The 19,891-nt window shown below is 33.0% G+C and overlaps 1 protein-coding gene across 4 annotated transcripts in view; it reads left to right on the top strand.

The window, feature by feature from the left end:
- The window catches only part of LOC123706274 (nuclear factor of activated T-cells 5), a 107,752-nt gene that overhangs the window by 70,426 nt on the left and 17,435 nt on the right, over positions 1 to 19,891 (top strand). For 3 of the 4 annotated variants that reach the window (XM_045655459.1, XM_045655461.1, XM_045655460.1), the window contains exon 2: positions 15,335 to 15,629. The exons of the other annotated variant lie outside the window; for it this stretch is intronic. In XM_045655459.1, the coding sequence (XP_045511415.1) occupies positions 15,335 to 15,629 (295 nt within the window). The remainder of the gene's footprint in view (positions 1 to 15,334; positions 15,630 to 19,891) is intronic. 4 annotated transcript variants of the gene reach the window in all.

The raw sequence follows: 19,891 nt of genomic DNA, 5'->3' as shown, positions 1-19,891 counted from the left end.
AATTGAAAAAACACGTGATAACGTGACAACGCGAAACACAAAATTTTATTGACACTAATTTTACGATAGATTTCAAATAATGAGCAGGTATAACTTTATAATTTACTAGAGGTCCGCCCCGGCTTCGCCCGTGGTACATATTTCGCAATAAAAGGTAGCCTATGTCCTTTCTCGGGTATCAAAATATCTCCATACCAAATTTCATGCAAATTGGTTCAGTAGTTTAGGCGTGATTGAGTAACAGACAGACAGACAGAGTTACTTTCGCATTTATAATATAAGTATGGATTATAATAATTATTTATGGGAGTTCACTCATCACTGCACCAGTGATTAGTAATACAGATTGTGAATATATTATATTATATATACCTACTATTCACAACCTATTTACGTTATTTACTGGAACAACCATAGGAATCTACAAATAGGTAGTAGGTAATCATAGTAGTAATGGTAATAACTAATAAGTAATAATATAATAATTCATAAAAAAATATACCATAAATCTTTCTTGATTTTATTGATGTAACACTATGAATGAAATATTTGTATCCATATAATATATATATATATATATATATATATGTTTGTATACCTAAGATCGTCGCGTCAATACTCAGCCCACGGAAACGAATTTATGCATAAATTCGTGTGAGTGTGATTAGATATTACATATTTATGTAATATCTAAACTCACCTGCATAAAGTTTCTGAAATGAATCGAAAGTCGTATTTTTTATTAATACATATTAATAAATAATAATTTATTATTTATTATAAATAACTAATAATTATTTATTAATAATATGATTACAATACTATATTAACTTATCTTCGAAAATTAGTTAGATATCATTTAAATATGAATCTCTTTTAGTTCTCGTTTCTGAAGTTTCAATGTTCTTTTGTTGTGTACCATTTTCAAAAAAACAATATTGAAACAATATTATTAAAAAATCGGCGCGCGGCACAGCAATTTGAGCATGGTCTACTCGTCTCAACGGAGCGATAGCGTCTGATGTATGAAATAGAATTATGTTTTTAGCTCCCGGAACGTGCGATGCAAGATGATTTCTTGCGTAATTAAAAATATAGTAAGCGCCAAAAGTGTTTTATCGTGATTAAACCAAAACTATAAGTAATTACAAAAAAGTGGTCGGACAAAGTTCTCACAAATGTTTCAATATAATTGTTTATGAAAAAAAGAACATAATAGGCATTACCATGTCAAGTAAAAAACGTAAAAGTGTGAAATTTAGAGGTAACTTCGTGAATTTTTTCTATCGAGTCAATTTCAATATTTTATGTTTTTGATCTGACAGTATAATCGAAAATATTATCAAGTTTTACATATATTTTATTTTTTATATTTGGTCTTGAATATTACACGTATCAACTAAATGTTGATGGGTGATTTGACTTTATTCGCGTTCTTAATATAAATATTTTTTCTTATAATAAATAGTTTGTAACCCTATTTCTCACCTTCAAACTTACCGCAATACGGTCCCCACGGAACTTGTTCTTCTAGGTTCATATTTATTTTTTAAGTGTTGTGATGGATTGACATCTTTTGATAAAAACTACCTTCCCTATTATATGGTTCATTGTATTTGAAAACAAACAAAAACAATGAATTATTTATACGTTTTCAGATTATAGGTAAATTATGTACCTAGGTAGATATTATGCAGTTTTATATATTTGCTATATTAACGTTGCAAATATAAAGTCTAAAAATTATAATACCCAAATTAAACCATTCAAGGCTAAATTAAAGAGCCGAATAAGCTTGTTAGTTCGACATACATACAATAAACAGTCTAGTACAGGGGTTCCCAAACTCTGCGTCGCCCGGGCCGTAGAAAGTTAGAGGGGCCCGGGCCGGGCGCCGTGCTTGTATTCCCGAGTACCCTTTTACGGCGCGGGTAGGGCCGGGCGCCGGCCGCGGCGCCGCGGCCGCGCCGTGACAAAAAACTTAGCGTGAAACTGCGTCGCGAGCTGAAACACATTGGGAAACCCTGGTCTAGTACTAGAAGTAGAAATGTACAACGAATAGACGAAATCTCGTAAAACTGTCGCGTGGTATCGACCGCAGGTTTTGAGAATTAATAGTCCCTTATCGCTAATGTTCCACTAATCGCTTCGTAATAGCTTGTTCTCAGTATTGTTACAAGTTATAATTGTTTTAGTGAGACGGTAATATGTCGCTTGTGTATGAATTTTAGGTTTGCTTGAGTTTTGCACTTTTAAAACATATCTGTTAAAGTACATTTATTAAAGATTATTGGAATAACGATTACGATGCAATGCATAGCGTTAGGTTGTTGCTAAAATGTTGCCAAAATATATGTAAGTAAAACATAAAACGATGAATTTGTAGCATCATTTTAATTTTTATATATTAGGTTGATAGGCTCAAACTAAGCAAAGGAAGGCAGAAGTTTTGTAAAATGTCCTAATGCATCGTGCAAATTAATATCACCACTGCAACAAATATATGTTCTGTGAATAACACTCATTGTAATTCTAAAACAGATTTAGCATGCTCAACATAATAGCCTAAACCGCAAGCATATAAACGAGTGATTTATACACCATATTGGATATCAAACAAGATAATGATTCGGTTTTTCCGTAATCGCTTCGTAATTGGTTAATGAAAGCGCGTAAAACATTATTGCGCTTGAGTGCGATACGCGTGTATGGTGCATTTAATTGAGCGTGACTCAATTGTTGTACGTTGTGGTGACGTAGTGAGGCCCTGAGTGGTATTTAAGTACATATCGATGTTCATCCTACTAATATTTTAAATGCGAAAGTTTGTATGGATGTATGGATGTTTGTTACTCTTTCACGTAAAAACTATTGAACCGATTACAATGAAATTTAGCACACATATAGAGAGTAACTTGGATTAACACATAGGATAGTTTTTATCCCGGAAATCCCACGGGAACGGGAACTATGCGGGTTTTCCTTTGAAAACGCGGGCGAAGCCGCGGGTGGAAATCTAGTAATTCATAATTCTTTATTTACGATAAACATGGTATAAAGATGTTACATTTGTTTTATTTGCAGTAGGTACAGCATGTTTCCCCTCCCCCCATCAGTTCCAAGCCTTGTCCTGGCCGGGGGGGCTGAACGGCCGGTCTGTAGTCTGACGACTCGATTGTCACTTAAAAAAAAATTGCCGTTATTCAAAAACAGCATGCTTACTTATTACAAAGAATGTTTGTCAATTTATTAATACATAGTACCTACATAAATCAATGAGTCGTTTGAGAATTCGATCTTAATTATATAAGTTTCAGTTTGTAGTTGTGAGTGATTGTCGTTGTGTTGAGAGAATATAAAGATATTTATTGATGAGGGTTTTAATATTTTATATTAACCCCGGAAAGCATTATTCAAAAGCTTTTGAAAACTGACCTCGCTTGTAGGTTATTCTTGGTAAGTTGGTAGTATTGCTTCTTGATTGAATTACGTTTAATAGATTATTAAACTTGGATTCTTGCCTTTTAAAAGCCTTCGGGAAATAAACATATCTAGGTATTGTATAGTTTTATGTTTGTAGTATTAAAAACCCATTGACCACCGAGCGGCCAGATCGGGCCACGACACAATAGATTTTCTATTGTGTCTGTGATTCCGGGGGCTGAGGGCTACAATAAAATAATAAAATAAAAATCATTTATTTTCCTCAAAAAACTTATAACTACCTACATTAACAAAAGTACAAATAAACATAAACCAAGAGGACTGGTGTCTGCGATAGGCCGTAGGCCAGTGAAACATTATTATTGCATATCTTTTTAGATAAACATTCAAATATACATGTGAACAAATTAAAATGGCCTCGAATATTTGTAAGACAAGTTTTACCTTTAGTACCAGTCTTCTAAGTGCATTAAGTTTTTTTTTTTAATTTGGCTGTAGGCTAATGGTAGGTAATTTATACAATTATTATTGACGTTTTAAGTCATTAAATTGTAATTTTATTTATATTATGGAGTCGTTATTTTTGTTTACAAAATTATAGCACGGCCGAAAGAAGATGTTTAAAAAAAATTATGCATATTGACAATTTAATTTTATACGAGTAACTTAAAAATAAATGTACAATATCAATACAATATGTCTTACTTATTCTAAATTAAATAGTTTAACGTAAAGATACATCTAGGGGACAGATGGATGGACAGACAGACAGCGAAGTCTCAGTAATAGGGTCCCGTTATGCCATTTCGGTACGGAGCACTAAAAATTACTTATAATATTTAATTAATATCAGTAAAATAATTTATTTGTTAATATCAATCAAATATATATTTAATCTGTAGCCGGATGTGCGTTAAAAGCAACATTTTAGGCGCCACAAGCACGCAGCACGCCCGTGACAATAATAATCGATTTATCAATTAAGTTTTTAATACGTTATACTTTTTAGACATATTTTCAAACATTATACTTATTTACTTATAAAATATAAAGTTAAATCCAGTTTATATTATATAACTAAGTTTTCTCGTGGCTTTGCTCGTGCGAACTTCACTTGATAGCCGTTTCTCATGCAAAATGTTAACTCTAATTAAAATAAAACTAGTCTGTTTTTCTAGGAGTTACTGTATACAAATCTAATAAACAATAACGGCGTAAAAAATAGTCAGACAGTAATTTGACTAATTTTGCATTTAAATACTAGTCCAGAACTTAATATATTTATTTCATGATAAAAATATACTTTAAAAACAAAATATATAATTAATTAATTATTTAAACTATCCTAATACATAGTTAGGTGCGTGGTCCGTGGTCACCAGACCACAAAACCGAGTTTAATATCCGTGACTCATTTAAATTTTAAAATAAATTATGTATACAGAAAAACAAGAAAACAACGTCCAGTTTTATATATAGTAAGAAACTTTTTTTTTTAAATAGACGCCCATTTTGTTTTCAAAACTTCGTAAAGAATTTATTTTCTAAATGTTAATTTGCTGTTTAATTACATTGAGTTACATAAGATTTTTATACTCGAATTCTATGAAGGAACAACAGAGATAAATAAAAAAACAAAGAAATAATTATCATTTTTAGGCCATTACAAAAATAACATTCACGTAGAAAATATGTAAAAACTAAAAAGGCGCAGGCGCTTATTAAGCTTGATATTATAAAAGCGGAACAAGTTGCTTAAAGTTGGTCTCATACGTCATTGGATTTTACGCTTTACGTCTGATATTTTTTATGAAGTTCTTGTTTTCAAAATTCGCGGTACAATTAAAATAATTTATAGTTTTGGTATCTTTAAAAAACCACAAGCGTTATGGATTTTTCGAATCAAACTCAGTAAATTTCAAAAGTTTCAGCAATCATAAGCTTTGAAATTATTTTTACAATTTTTTATTTTACCGCTCGAAATTTAAATTTAGATCTTTTTAGTCCTTTCCATTGTTCATAAATTCTGCAGGCAAAGGACAAATTTCATACAGCTGTCATCGTGGATTTGACATAAAAAAAACCAGCCAGTCCTCAAACATTGTTAATCTCCCCCGAGAAATAATAACAAAGTCTATTACTGGCCGGCGAGTTTAAAAATAAATGTTCAACAACAAGCGCTTTTTGTTATTGAAAAATGCGAAAACAACGCGGCAAGCTGTGATAGCAAAAAATGAAAACACATTATATCCCAATCTAGATTCGCAATATGTTTTTAATCTTGAATGAATAACTTTACCGGATTGTGAGTTGTGAGTTGTGACTGTTTATTTGATAGCGCTTGCTGTCCGCTGCCGGATTATCTAGAGACTTTTAATATGAAATGTAGCAATTTATTATAATACTAGCTTACCGCCCGCGGCTTCGCCCGCTTTGTCTAAAACCTAATAAATTATATACTAAAACCTTCCTCTTGAATCACTCTATCTATTTAAAAAAACCGCATCAAAATCCGTTGCGTAGTTTTAAAGATTCAAGCATACAAAGTGACATAGGGACAGAGAAAGCGACTTGTTTTATACTATGTAGTGATGGTTCAGTATAACCAATATCGATCTTTATATGCTGAAAACATATTCAATGCTACAAACTATTAATTTACTTTACAAATTATTTTAATTTGGGATAACAACGAGATGTTCGTTATCCCAAATTAAATGAATTATTTGGTCTTGAGTTAGGTTTTCATTTTCGGGTCAATCAGTACATATAGGTAAATCTTATACTTTTTCTTGTATTTTTCGGTCACAAAATCCATACTAATATTATAAATGCGAAAGCAACTCTGTCTGTCTGTCTGTTAGTCAATCACGCCTTAACTACTGAACCAATTTGCATGAAATTTGGTATAGAGATATTTTGATACCCGAGAAAGGACATAGGCAGTAGCCTATTTCCCCATAGGCAGTAGTATTTTACCCCGGGAAATAGGATAGGTTTTATCCCGGAAATCCCACGGGAACGGGAACTATGCGGGTTTTTCTTTGACTGCGCGGGCGAAGCTGCGGGTGGAAAGCTAGTTTAGAATTAACTTAACTATCGCAATTTTGAAATATAGTCTTCTAACTGCATTTAAAAGCCATGTTAAATAAAATACATATATGAGTACAACTCGCACACGATGGCGATACCATTGCCATGACCCACATTCACACATGCTATCTATTAATTGTCTCGTGCATTGTTTATTTGGATCTCTTTATCAGCTTAACGATTATTTATCGACTAATCTGGGTTATTGTAGTGATGCGACGGTACAGAAATGTCTGACTGACGTGTGACGTTTTTGTGTTATCTGTGTTTTTGGTTGATACAAAGTTGATTATTTTTCGGTCATTTATTTATTTATTTATTTATTTATTTATTGACACAGAATCATTCTTTGTACTTACAGTAATAATACCAAAGCATACATAGAATTTAGTAACAATATGTTAACAAAAATACAAACAAAATGGAGTTACATTCAATGTGCATCTAAGTACCTGATACAGAGGTCTAGGACAGTATTTATACTACTAGCAAAAATGTCAATTGTGGCATCGGAGGCCAGCACACGATTTAACAGATGAAGGGCCGAGTGTGTCGGAGCGGTGCCGGCCGCCTGCGTCCGCACACAGGCCTCCGCGAACAGCGGCCGGCGGCGCAGCGACACGCCGGGAGGCGGCGCCCACAACCCGCACATACCCAAAGCGACAGGATTGTCGACGCGATTATTTAATAATAAGTAATAGTGAATTATGAGAGCAAGTTTTCGTCTCAATTCAAGTGTATTTAAGCCAACCATGCCTATTACAAAAAGAGATGGATACATGTAAGGATAATATCCGTAAAGTTTTAAATACAAATAACGAGCAAACTTTCTTTGAACCCTCTCGAGCAGTAGTGTGTATTTCTTTTCGTGAGGGCTCCATATTATTGCGTTGTATTCCAATATACTGCGTACGTAGGCCGAGTACAATACGACGACAGTTTTTCTATCCTGAAACCTCGCCGATTGCCGTACGATAAAGCCGAGGGATTTGTACGCTTTTTGACACAGAGCCTCAATATGTTCATTAAACGTTAAAGTTTTATCAAAAAGTATTCCTAAATCGCGGATGTGGTCGACTCTGCGCAGCGTTGTGCCTTCTAAGCTGTATGGATATACAATAGGTGAACGCGAGCGAGTGTATGTCATTATGTTGCATTTTGAAATATTAAATTCTAATTGATTTTCGTGGCACCAAGAAGTCAAATTTATTATGTCATTTTGTAAAGATAAGCAATCGGAATGAGATTCGATAGTTAAGAATAGTTTTAAGTCATCGGCGAACATGAGACATTGGGCTGATCTTAGTACATTAGGAAGGTCATTTACCATGACCAAGAAATGAGTAGGTCCTAAAGTGCTGCCCTGACTTACGCCAGAATGCACGGAATAAGGATCGGAACGTAGACGTCCGAGTTGGACGTATTGGACGCGACCGTCAAAATAGTTAGCGAAGTATTTTATCAACTTGGGTGTAAAACCAAATTTAGAAAATTTCGATAAAAGAACATCATTATTTACGCGATCGAAGCCTTTTTAAAATCAAAATAAGCTACGTCAACCTGTCTTTTTTTATCGAGTGCTTTTGCAGTATAATCGACAAAATTGATGAGATTTGTTGTCTCAATCAATCTCACAATTTGTCTTGTTTTGTTTCTTTTTCGTAATTATATATTGTCTTTTAAACTAATTTTTAAATTTATCGACATGTCTTCATTAGAAACACTCATATATCAGTATACTTCAGAAATAATTATTGTCCTAAGAATTTGTTTTATACAAAAATAACTTTTTGGCTGCCTATCTTATTTTTGTCATTCTTCAGTTTAAACGACTAACAATTACAGTTTAAAATTGGAAGGAATTTTATCTTGGAATGTAGATATAGAAATTTTATCAGAAGTAACACATCTAACAAATTGTATAATATGTTCTAAGACCTATCCATGAACTCGTCCCATACAAGACGAACAACCGTTTTAAGTTTGTGAAATACTACTTTCCTTACTTCATTAGTGGCGATAATCTATGTGCATCTTCCTATTAAAAATAAGCACCAAACCTTTAACTGTGACCTATATTTAATTATAAACCCACCTGCCCGTTTCGCCTCACGTAACTCTGGCACGAAACTATTAAAGCCGGCTACTCACATGCCTGCCTCAGGGGTAATATTGGAACAATCTCGTTTGCAAGGAGGTCGAAGCAGTTTCATCTGTTCTCTGAATTGCCCTTGCTTGCCTCATCACAAGTAAGTAGTCAATTAAGGGTGCAATTCCAATATTGCCCCTGTTGCAGGTAGGTGAATAGCCGGTTTAACTATGGCAAGTTACGCCACTAATACATAATAGAGAGAAAAATTAACGAATACGATTCGCCTCACACTCCTCCATTGTTTTATATTGTCGTTTATTCAAGTCATTCGATTTTCTCTGCTAATTTCATGCAACCTTCACGATGCATTGTGTTTATGATTAACTGTGACATTGTTAGTGAAATTTTATATTTTACGCGTTCTTTTATAAGCTTTGATACTTTCTATAAATAACACGGCATTGAATTGCTATCTCGACGTGTTTGTTGCATATTTGTGACGCATATTTGAGATAGTTAGAACGAGAAAAACTGGCGATTAAAGATAACCATTAATTGATAGCGTCTAACCCATTTGTCGAAACCAGTATCTGGTGGATACCGGATCTGTAGTTTCTAATACAGTATGGAGAAGTTGGAGGCATTCACCTGTTATTTAGTTATTTACTCCGCAGGTCATCAGCCTCTTATAAATTGCGATAATGCTGTTTTTGCAGCGAGCGTGGGCGGACGATCGATGTTCAGATTGTGGTCGAGTGTGAACATGGGTTTAGATGAACTGACATGTGTTCGCGCTTTATGCCTTTCTATATGACTGCCTCGTTCGTATGGCACCAGTTTTACTTCATCTTCTATGAAGATTGACTTGACAATTCAATTGCATCTTCAACTTTCCTAATTTCTTTCCACCGTATGAAAATTCATTACCTATAGTTTGAGCAATAATATTATACTAAAACTATTTGACATGATATAGGTTTCAATAGTGACAAAATGACTTATCATATAATTAACCATTCGACATTGCATTACGTCTAACAATACAAAACATAAGTTAGCATTGAAAAAACCTAGATATCTACAATTCAAAACTGAGGTAAAGTTCGTCGCCAGGTTAAAAATTATGTTGTTGACAAGCCGGCTTTTTATTGAAGAGATTTAAAACGTTACGTGGGCGTTTAAGTTTATATTCTTCATTACTTAACTTTCTTTAAAAATAGGATAAATGTTTATTTAAAATATTTTTGTTATGATTGTATAAATATAAAAAATGCGAATGTTTGTGGGTATGGATAGTTAGACTATACTTTTACGAAAAAACTACTCGACTGATTAGGATGGACCTGTACCGTAATATAGGTTATACATCAGACTAACACAAAAAATACTTGACTTTGCCCGTGGGTTCGTCCGTGGACCAGATAGTTATAAATTCATAAATTGTATTAAAAAAAGTTATTTAATCATATCATCTCACAGCTCTCCAATAACGTTATCTGGATTATCACTTATATTTCTAAAATATTAACTTATTTAGAAAACAAAAATACAGAATGTAAATACAAAAACAGACTCAAAATTTGTTTTGAAAAGATTAAAAAATACATATTCCAGATAACCAATCAACTAATTGATCATACAACGATACTATATTTCCATAACACGTTACATATTCAACCAAGCAAAACCTACAATAATTGTAGACGGCAAATAAGTTATTAACGTTATTTATACTCGCTTATTCATTCGGCACATCTGCGTATACAAAAAGATCTGCTTCTATTTAAATTATTGCGTTACCTGACATAGCCTTACTTAATATACAAAAATACGAGTCGAAGTGAGCGTTCATTTAAATTTGTAATAGCTCACGTGCGATGCCACGGTGGAGAACAACAGTATTTTATTCAATTGCTGACCCATTATTTTAATGTGTTACGTAAGTATCGTCTTTATATTCACATGAAGAATTGTAGTTTCGATTTTGGTTGTGGTTTGGACCAAATATTGTGGTAAGCAGACGAAAATGATGGAGCTATATGCATGTTTGTATAATAGCTCCCTCGTGGAACAAGGCTAAGCGTTTGACAGCGTTTCACCTAAAGCCATATTATGGCAGCATCATTTTTCATACGAGGTTTGTTTTTCTCAATTATAAAAAAAAAACTAAATTGCGTACCTTAAACTCCACAAATGTATTTATTCAAGTAGACTTCTTTTAGAGGCACATTTGAATCAACAGAATAGGCTCGGAAAGCAGTTTCTATAGAGAAGATTCGGCAATACATAACACTGTAGTTGTTCTTTGAAAATGATACAAAATTTGTGATTTGAAAAATATATGACGTCTATTCATTAATACTATCGGTATCGTAGGCTCTCTGAACATTTTCGGCAAAAGATTTAAATTTAATCCTACAAAACAATAAACTAATCGTATAAAAAGAAAAAATAAACTAGAGCAAAATTTTCGGCTTTCTGTGAAGCTTAATTATAAATATCCTTAATTATAATATTGTTTTCATGTTAGTTATCAATAATGTAGCGTATTGATAAACATATACTGCGTTTATTATATTAAATCATAAGAAAGTAAACATGTTGCATTTATCATTAATAAACATTCATAGCTATTGAAATTTTCAATAGGAATTGAACTTTAACCATCCTTTTATTGCATTGATAATGTATATATTTGTTCTTTTTTATTGATTTTCATATTATATAATGTATAATAAGTATTACATTGTTTTGCTACTTATTAATTGATATCTGAGGTCGCGGTGCACCCCAGGGTAATGAACTCGGGCCACTGTTATATAAATGATATAGCGTTCAGTCGCAGAACGTTCACTGTAGGGGGTACAGCCTACGTCATTTATCTAGATGAAATTCTTATGTGTAATTTATGTCTTTACTTATCAAAACGGATGGTTTACAATATCAGTTAATAATAAACGCTATACAGTACCTAAGTAGTTGCAGTTATTCTTCAAATAACGTTATCAGGAGCTGTCACTAAACAATTATAATGTTCCATCTTAAACATTAATTACTCAATGTTTTAGGTTACCTACAGCGTCCAATGATCTGTAATTTAAGCCTAGTACTTATTGCGTTGAGATAAGAGCGTATTTCGCATAGCAATGAAATTGTTTACTTTGTGCGCTATCGTTCTCGATCTATGAAATTAATGCAAAAACGCATCTAATGAAGCTAACAATGCACAAGGATAAAATACTGTGTAATTATGGTCTATTGAACAGAAATATTCTGAGCAGAAATGACGATAATGCTGCGTTACTTTTAATTGACATTCAATGGTTTTTTTTTATTTAATACTTATTACTTTATGGATTGAATTGCAAATCATCTTGTTATTTGTTGATTAATCAATTATATTTCTAAAGTAATTTGTGGTGCATTATGTCAAAAAAAAAAATTCAAAATTATTTATTTTTCCTTTTACAATATGTCCTTAACTAATTTGTGATTGGAACACTCCTAGTAAGCAAACAAATGCTTGTGTCAGGAGGTTCTGCTCTTCCTTAACACTATTAGATACAGAAACAGGAAAAAAAAAAACAATAAGAATACAATGCAAAAACAGAAAAGAAAAGAAAGAATAAAATCTGTGTGTGTGTGTGTGTGTGTGTGTGTGTGTGTTTGTGTGTTTGTGTGTGTATGTGTGACATCATGTTTGAAAAAAAAGAAAGAAAAAGTCCATAATTTTCCATTACGAACATTTTGTCAGCTAAGCTTTACAAATTAAGTTGTTATGTATTTTTGATAAGAGCTAATACATTAATTTATTGTAGATTATAATTGGTATTCGGTAAAAAATATACATATAGTATAATGAAAATAAAAATAGCCACAACAATGCTAGTGAACATTTACAATAATAACACGAAAGCATAGATTACGATAAAAATAATCTTATCGAAATGTATTTTTAGACTTAGTTTATAATTGTTTATCAATGTTTTCAAAGATGTAACGATAGAGGCCAGACGTATATTGTAGTAGGTCTTATATCATTAAAAAATACAAAACAATTTTAGTCCTGGTTAAGCTCATATACTGCCTTACGAAAACATTATACTAGTTGCCCATAGCCCATATGTGTTTTGTATTCCATTAGCCTATAATAAATTATGTTCTACCTGCATAACAAATATCAGCCAAAACACGTTTGTTTTTGCACGAAAGATCAAGAAACATCTCTGTATTCATTAAATACAACTTTTTTAACATTGGCAGCTTCCCGTATTAGTAGAACAATCACTAATGACAATAATAAGAACATTATTGCATACTATCCCAGAATTTCTTAAAAAAACATCTCTTGTCTTTACGTTACACATAAAGACTAATTCAATTTCTTGTTAACTATTAACACCAACATAATTTTTGAATCCCTATGTTTTCCTACATCTAGCTAAATCGAATTATAATTAGCTAGCTTTCCGCCCGCGGCTTCGCCCGCGTTTTGAAAGATAAACCCGCATAGTTCCCGTTCCCGTGGGATTTCCGGGATGAAACCTATGCTATGTGTTAATCTAAGTTACCCTCTATATGTGTGCTAAATTTCATTGTAATCGGTTCAGTAGTATTTGCGTGAAAGAGTAACAAACACACACACACATCCTCACAAACTTTCGCATTTATTACAATCAATGTAGCAGATATAATGTATAACGTGTACATATATATTATACACGAGGCCCGTAAACGCTTTCCCAAATCGACTCACTTTACCCGTACAATGGTACCTATCTACCGCACTCAAAGTAATCGCTTATCCGCTTCATCAATATTGTTGTGTCAGCCTTAGAATACATATACAACAATACATATATCATATATGTATTGTAAGGTGTCAGCGGATTACGCTACAGCCTTCAGTCGACTCAAGGACGAGTTTTATTTGCGATCTTTATCACCTACCATCGCGCATTTTTATGTTATCTATATCTATGAGTCATTGGTTCGATGGTCTGTCTGTCTGTACGTCATGAGCAGGAAAAAGATCTTGTAGATTAAAAACAAAAAAAGTAGAAACCCTTGTTTCCAGAAATTTGACTTTTTGTAAAGAATCTTCTTATTAATAAGATTCTAAGTTATTCATTCAGTCTTATGAGACATGAAGGTAAACTAGCTACGTCACTTGAAGGTAATGTACTATGAGTGGCCCTCAAATGATCGGCTTTATCGATACTTGTAAAGACAGATGAATGAGTAGAACCTTCGGATACACTTAGTAAATGACAATTAATAGGTAAATCTTCTAAGTGGTGTCTTGTATCTGGAAATTTATATTTTCATATTTTACCTAAATATCTATGATCCTGTTATATCAAAGGAAATCCCGAAAACATTTGTTTAAGGTATGTGTAATACATAGGGATTTTAATGTTTCTGTAACAACTGTGTCAAACTCCTAATCAAACTAATAATCTTCCCATATTTGATAAGTGCCTCTAGGTTTCCTAAGCTTTAGCACAGGCTAATAATTACAGAATTATCTTGGTAATTTTGAAATTATATAAACAATAAATTCATTTATCTACCTCACAAAATATGAATAATTCTTATCAAAAAAATTATACCTAAGCCATCATGTAAACACTACATAGGCGCATACTATTCCTCTATAGGTACTCTTTCATTCAAGATAAAAAATTCCCACCTTTTTCAGTTAAATGCATCCATATCCGGTCAAATCTTTATCTTTAATTCGAATATTTATACAATCATTGCCTTGACTTCTCTCATATCTAAACGAATCTTAAAGAGGGTGAATATTTTACTAAGTTTTGAATAAACCAACGAAATCACGTAAGAACTGTTAAACAAATAACATTTTAAATACACTTTCTACTAAAAAAGTGGCATGTGTAAATAATTTATACTTAATAGTACTTTTCACCTACGGCTTCGCTCGTGTTAACTTCTTGGTATTCCGTAATATATTTTCCGATTTATTTGATGATAAAATATAAAGTATTTTAAGCATATTCTTGGTGTATTTAAAAGTAATTGCTTCCAGGAATTATATAATTTTAATTTTGAACTTATCTTATGATTCTTAACAGCATAATGCTTGTGTAACCGATTCTATTTTAACCCTGATTCGCAGAAGTAACTTTACATACAATTGTACATAATTTAATATTTCAATCAATAAACTTTTATGTCACCCAAATTATCATTCGTCGTATAAATCGGAAGTATTATTTCATCGCATTGCGTACATATTTTACGATTTGATGGCAATCTTGCTTACTCACAATTGTGTTCACAATTGTGATGAATCGCTAAAGGCGGTTCAAGGCCGTCTCATCGCTACACATGAATAATGGACTATGTAAACATCTGAACATAAAACGGCTATACATTGTTATGTATACGGTAATTGATACTTGAATTAACATAGGATTATATAGAGTGGATGGTGTACCAAATGAAGGAGTGTTTATGAGAATATATTATTAATCGCGTCGCATTCTTTCTTACTCTCATTTTTAACATCATCAAACAAATCTCTAAATATCGCACAAAGTCTATAAACATAATTACTATTTCCTTTTGTCAATTTATTTTAAAATGGACCTTTATTGTTTAACCAACTCGACGTCTAGAATAGGCCATATCAATACGGCTCACGGTACAGCCCATCCTAACACTCCGTGTTGTTGACAGGCATGAAAATGACCATGTCCACGAGCGCGACTATGAGCGCCCGCGTCCACAGGAAGGTAATCCGGGCGCCGCATAAGCGCGCGCACCCGGGCAAGTATCTCCACGCGGGCAAGATGGCGCACCCGGGCAAGATGGCGCACCCGGGCATGTCGGGCAAGAGCGCGCACCCGGGCAAGTTCGCGCACCTGGGCAAGTTCGGGAAGCTCGCGCATTACGCACACACGCACACGATCAGGCCGCCGGAGCCGTGCGAGAACAGCAACGACAGCGGGCTCGGCCCGGACCCCGTCAACAGGTGAGACATTCGCTTCTGGATGTCAACGCTTCGTCGGGATGTCTTGAATGTGGGTCTGTATTCTGTTATGCTAACTAATTGTGATGCTGCGTCGAATGATATTGCACGTTGACGCCCGCTCTGGGTGTATTCTATAAAATTGTTCCTTTTTGGAAATCTAACTATTAATACAATCCTTGACTTCAAGGATGTTGGACTGTCTTTGACATTATTAGTAAAAAAAATTGCACGTTAACGGTAAAATGAATATGTTTTTTAAACGTGTGGGTAATTAAGAAGCTTTGTGGAGTACCTATATGCAATGCCTTGTTACATGTTACGCTTCCGTTGTCGTTTGCATTGCTTTAACAAATTATAACTGTACAGCAAATATAATACCTACGTAACAACCGTACTGTCTCTTACAATTAACAACAAACCATTTACACAACTAAATAATTAGCATGTTACTAATTGTATGTCAAATAATAACGACTAATATTTATATTAATTTAGACTTGTTTGACCAAGATCACATCAGTCCTCGTGCGCCACTTTAAAATTTAGGTATATACTTGCTTCGTGTCAACACTTTAGTTGCCATGACAACAAATGTTACGTAATAGAGCCTCCGAATTCCGCCAAAGCCGTTTTTTTTGGCATACAGGTCAAAAATTGAGTAAGTTTATTCGGCTTGTATAAAATATTGTAATTTATAAATTTTCTTACATCCATTCTAAAAGAAAAAAATGTTGTGTGGTTTTATGAAACCACGGTAAAAGTGAAACTTTTTTTCACACTATAGACATTTAACCAAAAATTATCGTATTTGTACGATAATTATCGTACGTATCGTGCGTCACGCGACATGCGCTACACAGACCAAAAAGTTTGAGACGATGTAATAAAAGTTTCACTTTAAAAAATTTCGTTCAGGTTAATAATTCATACACAGTTACTCTCGTGTTTATAACATAGATGTAGGTACCTAGGTTATTTACACAAAACAGAAGACTAAATAACTGTACACATAGACTATTAATATAAGGCATAGATTAATGTTTAAATAGATAATATTTTATAGCGACCTTCGGTGTAGAGATGCATGCATTCACGTAATTTTCAGTTTATCGCTCTGATTTCTATGAGATGCAGTTTATATATAATTATTGATTTATTATTTATAATATTTATTATCTGTTGACAGACTGTTTGTTGTTTATGGAGTACACGTGAATACTTTAATTGATTTAAAAACATAACGGTAATCTAATCGACACTGTTATAAAAGTGAAACATAGCACGTGATAATGTAAGGGCCTTAACATAAAATTATGATCATTAATTAAACAATTGACAATAAAATGTATGTACTTATTTATTAACAATAAAATGTATGTACTTATTTACTTCAGGGGGGACACCCGGAAGGAACGAAGAGAGAGATACAGAGAAACGCACGCCGCACGGATTGCAACTATAGCAAAAAGTGTCGCTACAACTTTTTTATTCCGTTTAGCCCCCTTTTGCAACGCGCAATAAGGAACTTCGTTCCAATAAAAATAATATTTCTTACGTTTAAATATAAAATCTGAAATAACTTAAATAAGCATTAATGCCATCAACGCCCATTCCGGTCAGACACAGGCGCTAATAAGAAACAAAAATGTCAACAATGTACAAAAAAGAATGTCATTTACGCGGAAACCGCAAACAATTAGCGCTTTAATATCTGTGATATCGGTAATCGCATACGATTTGTAATTTTTAATGTCAATAAATGGTACAGGATACTTATTGAGAATACCGTATCAACGTCTGGCATATTAAGACTAGCATACTACATAATTAAATTATTTTGAAAAAAAAAACTACAAAATTAACAATGTTCAAAAATACTTTGTACAGAGGTCGACAGTCCATAATTGATGTAGTGATGTAGTGATTCCGGCTTTGTCGGTTTATAGTTAATAGTTTATACCCTAAAGTTGTGATAAGTATAAAAATGTCTCAGAAAATAATCCAAATAAACGGGCCTATTTAGGCGATATTTATCGGTCGTTATCTTTGAGGCATTATAATCAGTAAGAAATTTATCAAATATAGTAAAACAAAACACATTATCTAGAAACTTACCTTACCTAATCTCCATTATATTGGCAGCGACATCTATCGTTTATTTAATGTTATCAAATTACGTAATATTATCAAAATTATTTCATCTTTAAATATGAAAAGATAGTATTTATCATAGTTGAGATTGGTTTCTAGTCTCTTTTGAGGAAAATGATTTCATCAAATGAAAAATCTGTGATTACGGTTTTCGCTATCTCATTTAGCAGTAAAACTACTCTTAGACGACAATATCTCTTTGAATTATCAATAGACAGATATAGGTATTTAGATGGTCATTTAAAAATCTCGCAAATTCAAATACTTGAAGAAAAATGAAGTTTTAATGTCTTTTAATTTATCAGTTTTTATGTTATTTTTAATATATATAAATCTCGTGTCACAATGTTTGTCCTCAATGGACTTCTAAACCACTCAACCGATTATAATAAAATTCGCACACCATGTGCAGTTCGATCCAACTTGAGAGATAGGATAGTTTAAACATGTAAGTACCACGGGCGAAGCCGGGGCGGACCACTAGTTTATTATACAAACAGATTGAGACTCCCAAAACTTATTAATTATATAACATATACAAAAGAGCTGTAATTAGGATTTAATAGGATTACGGAGGCGATGATTAGTTATATCCAATTATGTTATCACCTAGGTATATCTATTCTTTAAACATTTAGCATTATACCTATTTTTGGAACCATTTCTTTATCATATTGATTACAATCATAAAACAAACAACAAACGAATTGATTTGTAGTAGTCTATTCAAAAAATTTAACAAGCCGTTCTTAGAAAATTGGGGTCAAATAGTTCAATATGTATGAATCAAAACTGCGTAATTGTAATCATAAAACGTGTCATGCAATTGTTTCAAATCATTAATAGTTACAAAATGTTTGCATTGTGACTTCCGTTCTGTTATCAGGCGAGATAAGAATGTCGCATCTGATAACCTATCAATATTGTCACTGTGATACGCAGTACGCTCTATTCATAGATCATGGTGTTCATTTTTAACCGACTTCAAAAAAAAGGAGGAGGTTATCAATTCGGCCGGTATATTTTTTTTTTTTTTTTTTTTTTATGTATGTACACCGATTACTCCGAGGTTTCTGAACCGATTTACGTGATTCTTTTTTTGTTCGATGCGGGATGGTGTCGAATTGGTCCCATAAAAATTTTATTCGGATAGGCCCAGTAGTTTTTATTTTATGAGCATTTTTGTCTGTAGGTATTTGTAAATTTTGCAAGTGCAAGTTTGAAGTCGGTTGTTTTTAACGCAGTTATCACTTGTATTAATTACTGCTTAGGAAGAAACAATCATTAAGTCGAGGATTTTGCACGCCTCATAAGCGAAGCGTTGAGGTGGGTACTACTGTCACTTCGCGCAAAACATCTGATTTTTCAAACTTAAAATGTCTTTATGTATCATACATTGCACTTGTAAGATAATACATACACACACATATTAAGAAAAAAAAAACTATTTTTAACATTCATGATGTTTTTGATGTCATTTTTGTTATTTAAACTAGTTAAAAAAACAGTTTAAAAAAGTTCTGTCTTGGACGTCCGTGTGTCTGTATGTGCGGAGGATTTTCTTGTTAACACGATAGCGACCGAAATACTTTACTAATCGAGTCTTTTTTTTTCTCTTACGCTTGAGTATGCTCAGGAATAGAACCCTTTCATTTTTCAGGGTCTGATTCGATGTGGTTTAATTGTTATTAAATAAACAAAAAAAAAATATCGACTGTTCTCCATAATTTTAGTATATCTATATATATTCTTTATTTTTTTTTTTTTATATTTATAGTGTACTCAAAATTCACCATTATAAACTCGATTCTTTATACTATAAGCCAAGGTTTAAAAAAATAAGTTGGTAGTCAGTCCCTTAAACCTGCGCACTGCGCAGTTTCACATCTAGGTGGGGCCACAAGAAAAATAGCTCAATTATTACGGTACCGCTTTCTTTACTTTTCCAACTGTTTTGAGACAGTACAAGAGCATTGGAGCACATGAGAACAAGTGTATCTACATACTTATATTATATACACCTTTATAAATAATCAATTTTATTGTAAAGGATGAGATTATGAGGCGTGCACTTTTGGATTTTCCAAACTTTTTTGTAATAACATGCAGTA

This window comes from Colias croceus, chromosome 3, assembly GCF_905220415.1.
Source record: "Colias croceus chromosome 3, ilColCroc2.1".
In the NCBI taxonomy this organism is placed as follows: domain Eukaryota; kingdom Metazoa; phylum Arthropoda; class Insecta; order Lepidoptera; family Pieridae; genus Colias; species Colias croceus.
The sequence above is the reverse complement of the archived record's forward strand: the minus strand, read 5'-3'. Positions and strand labels throughout refer to the sequence as shown.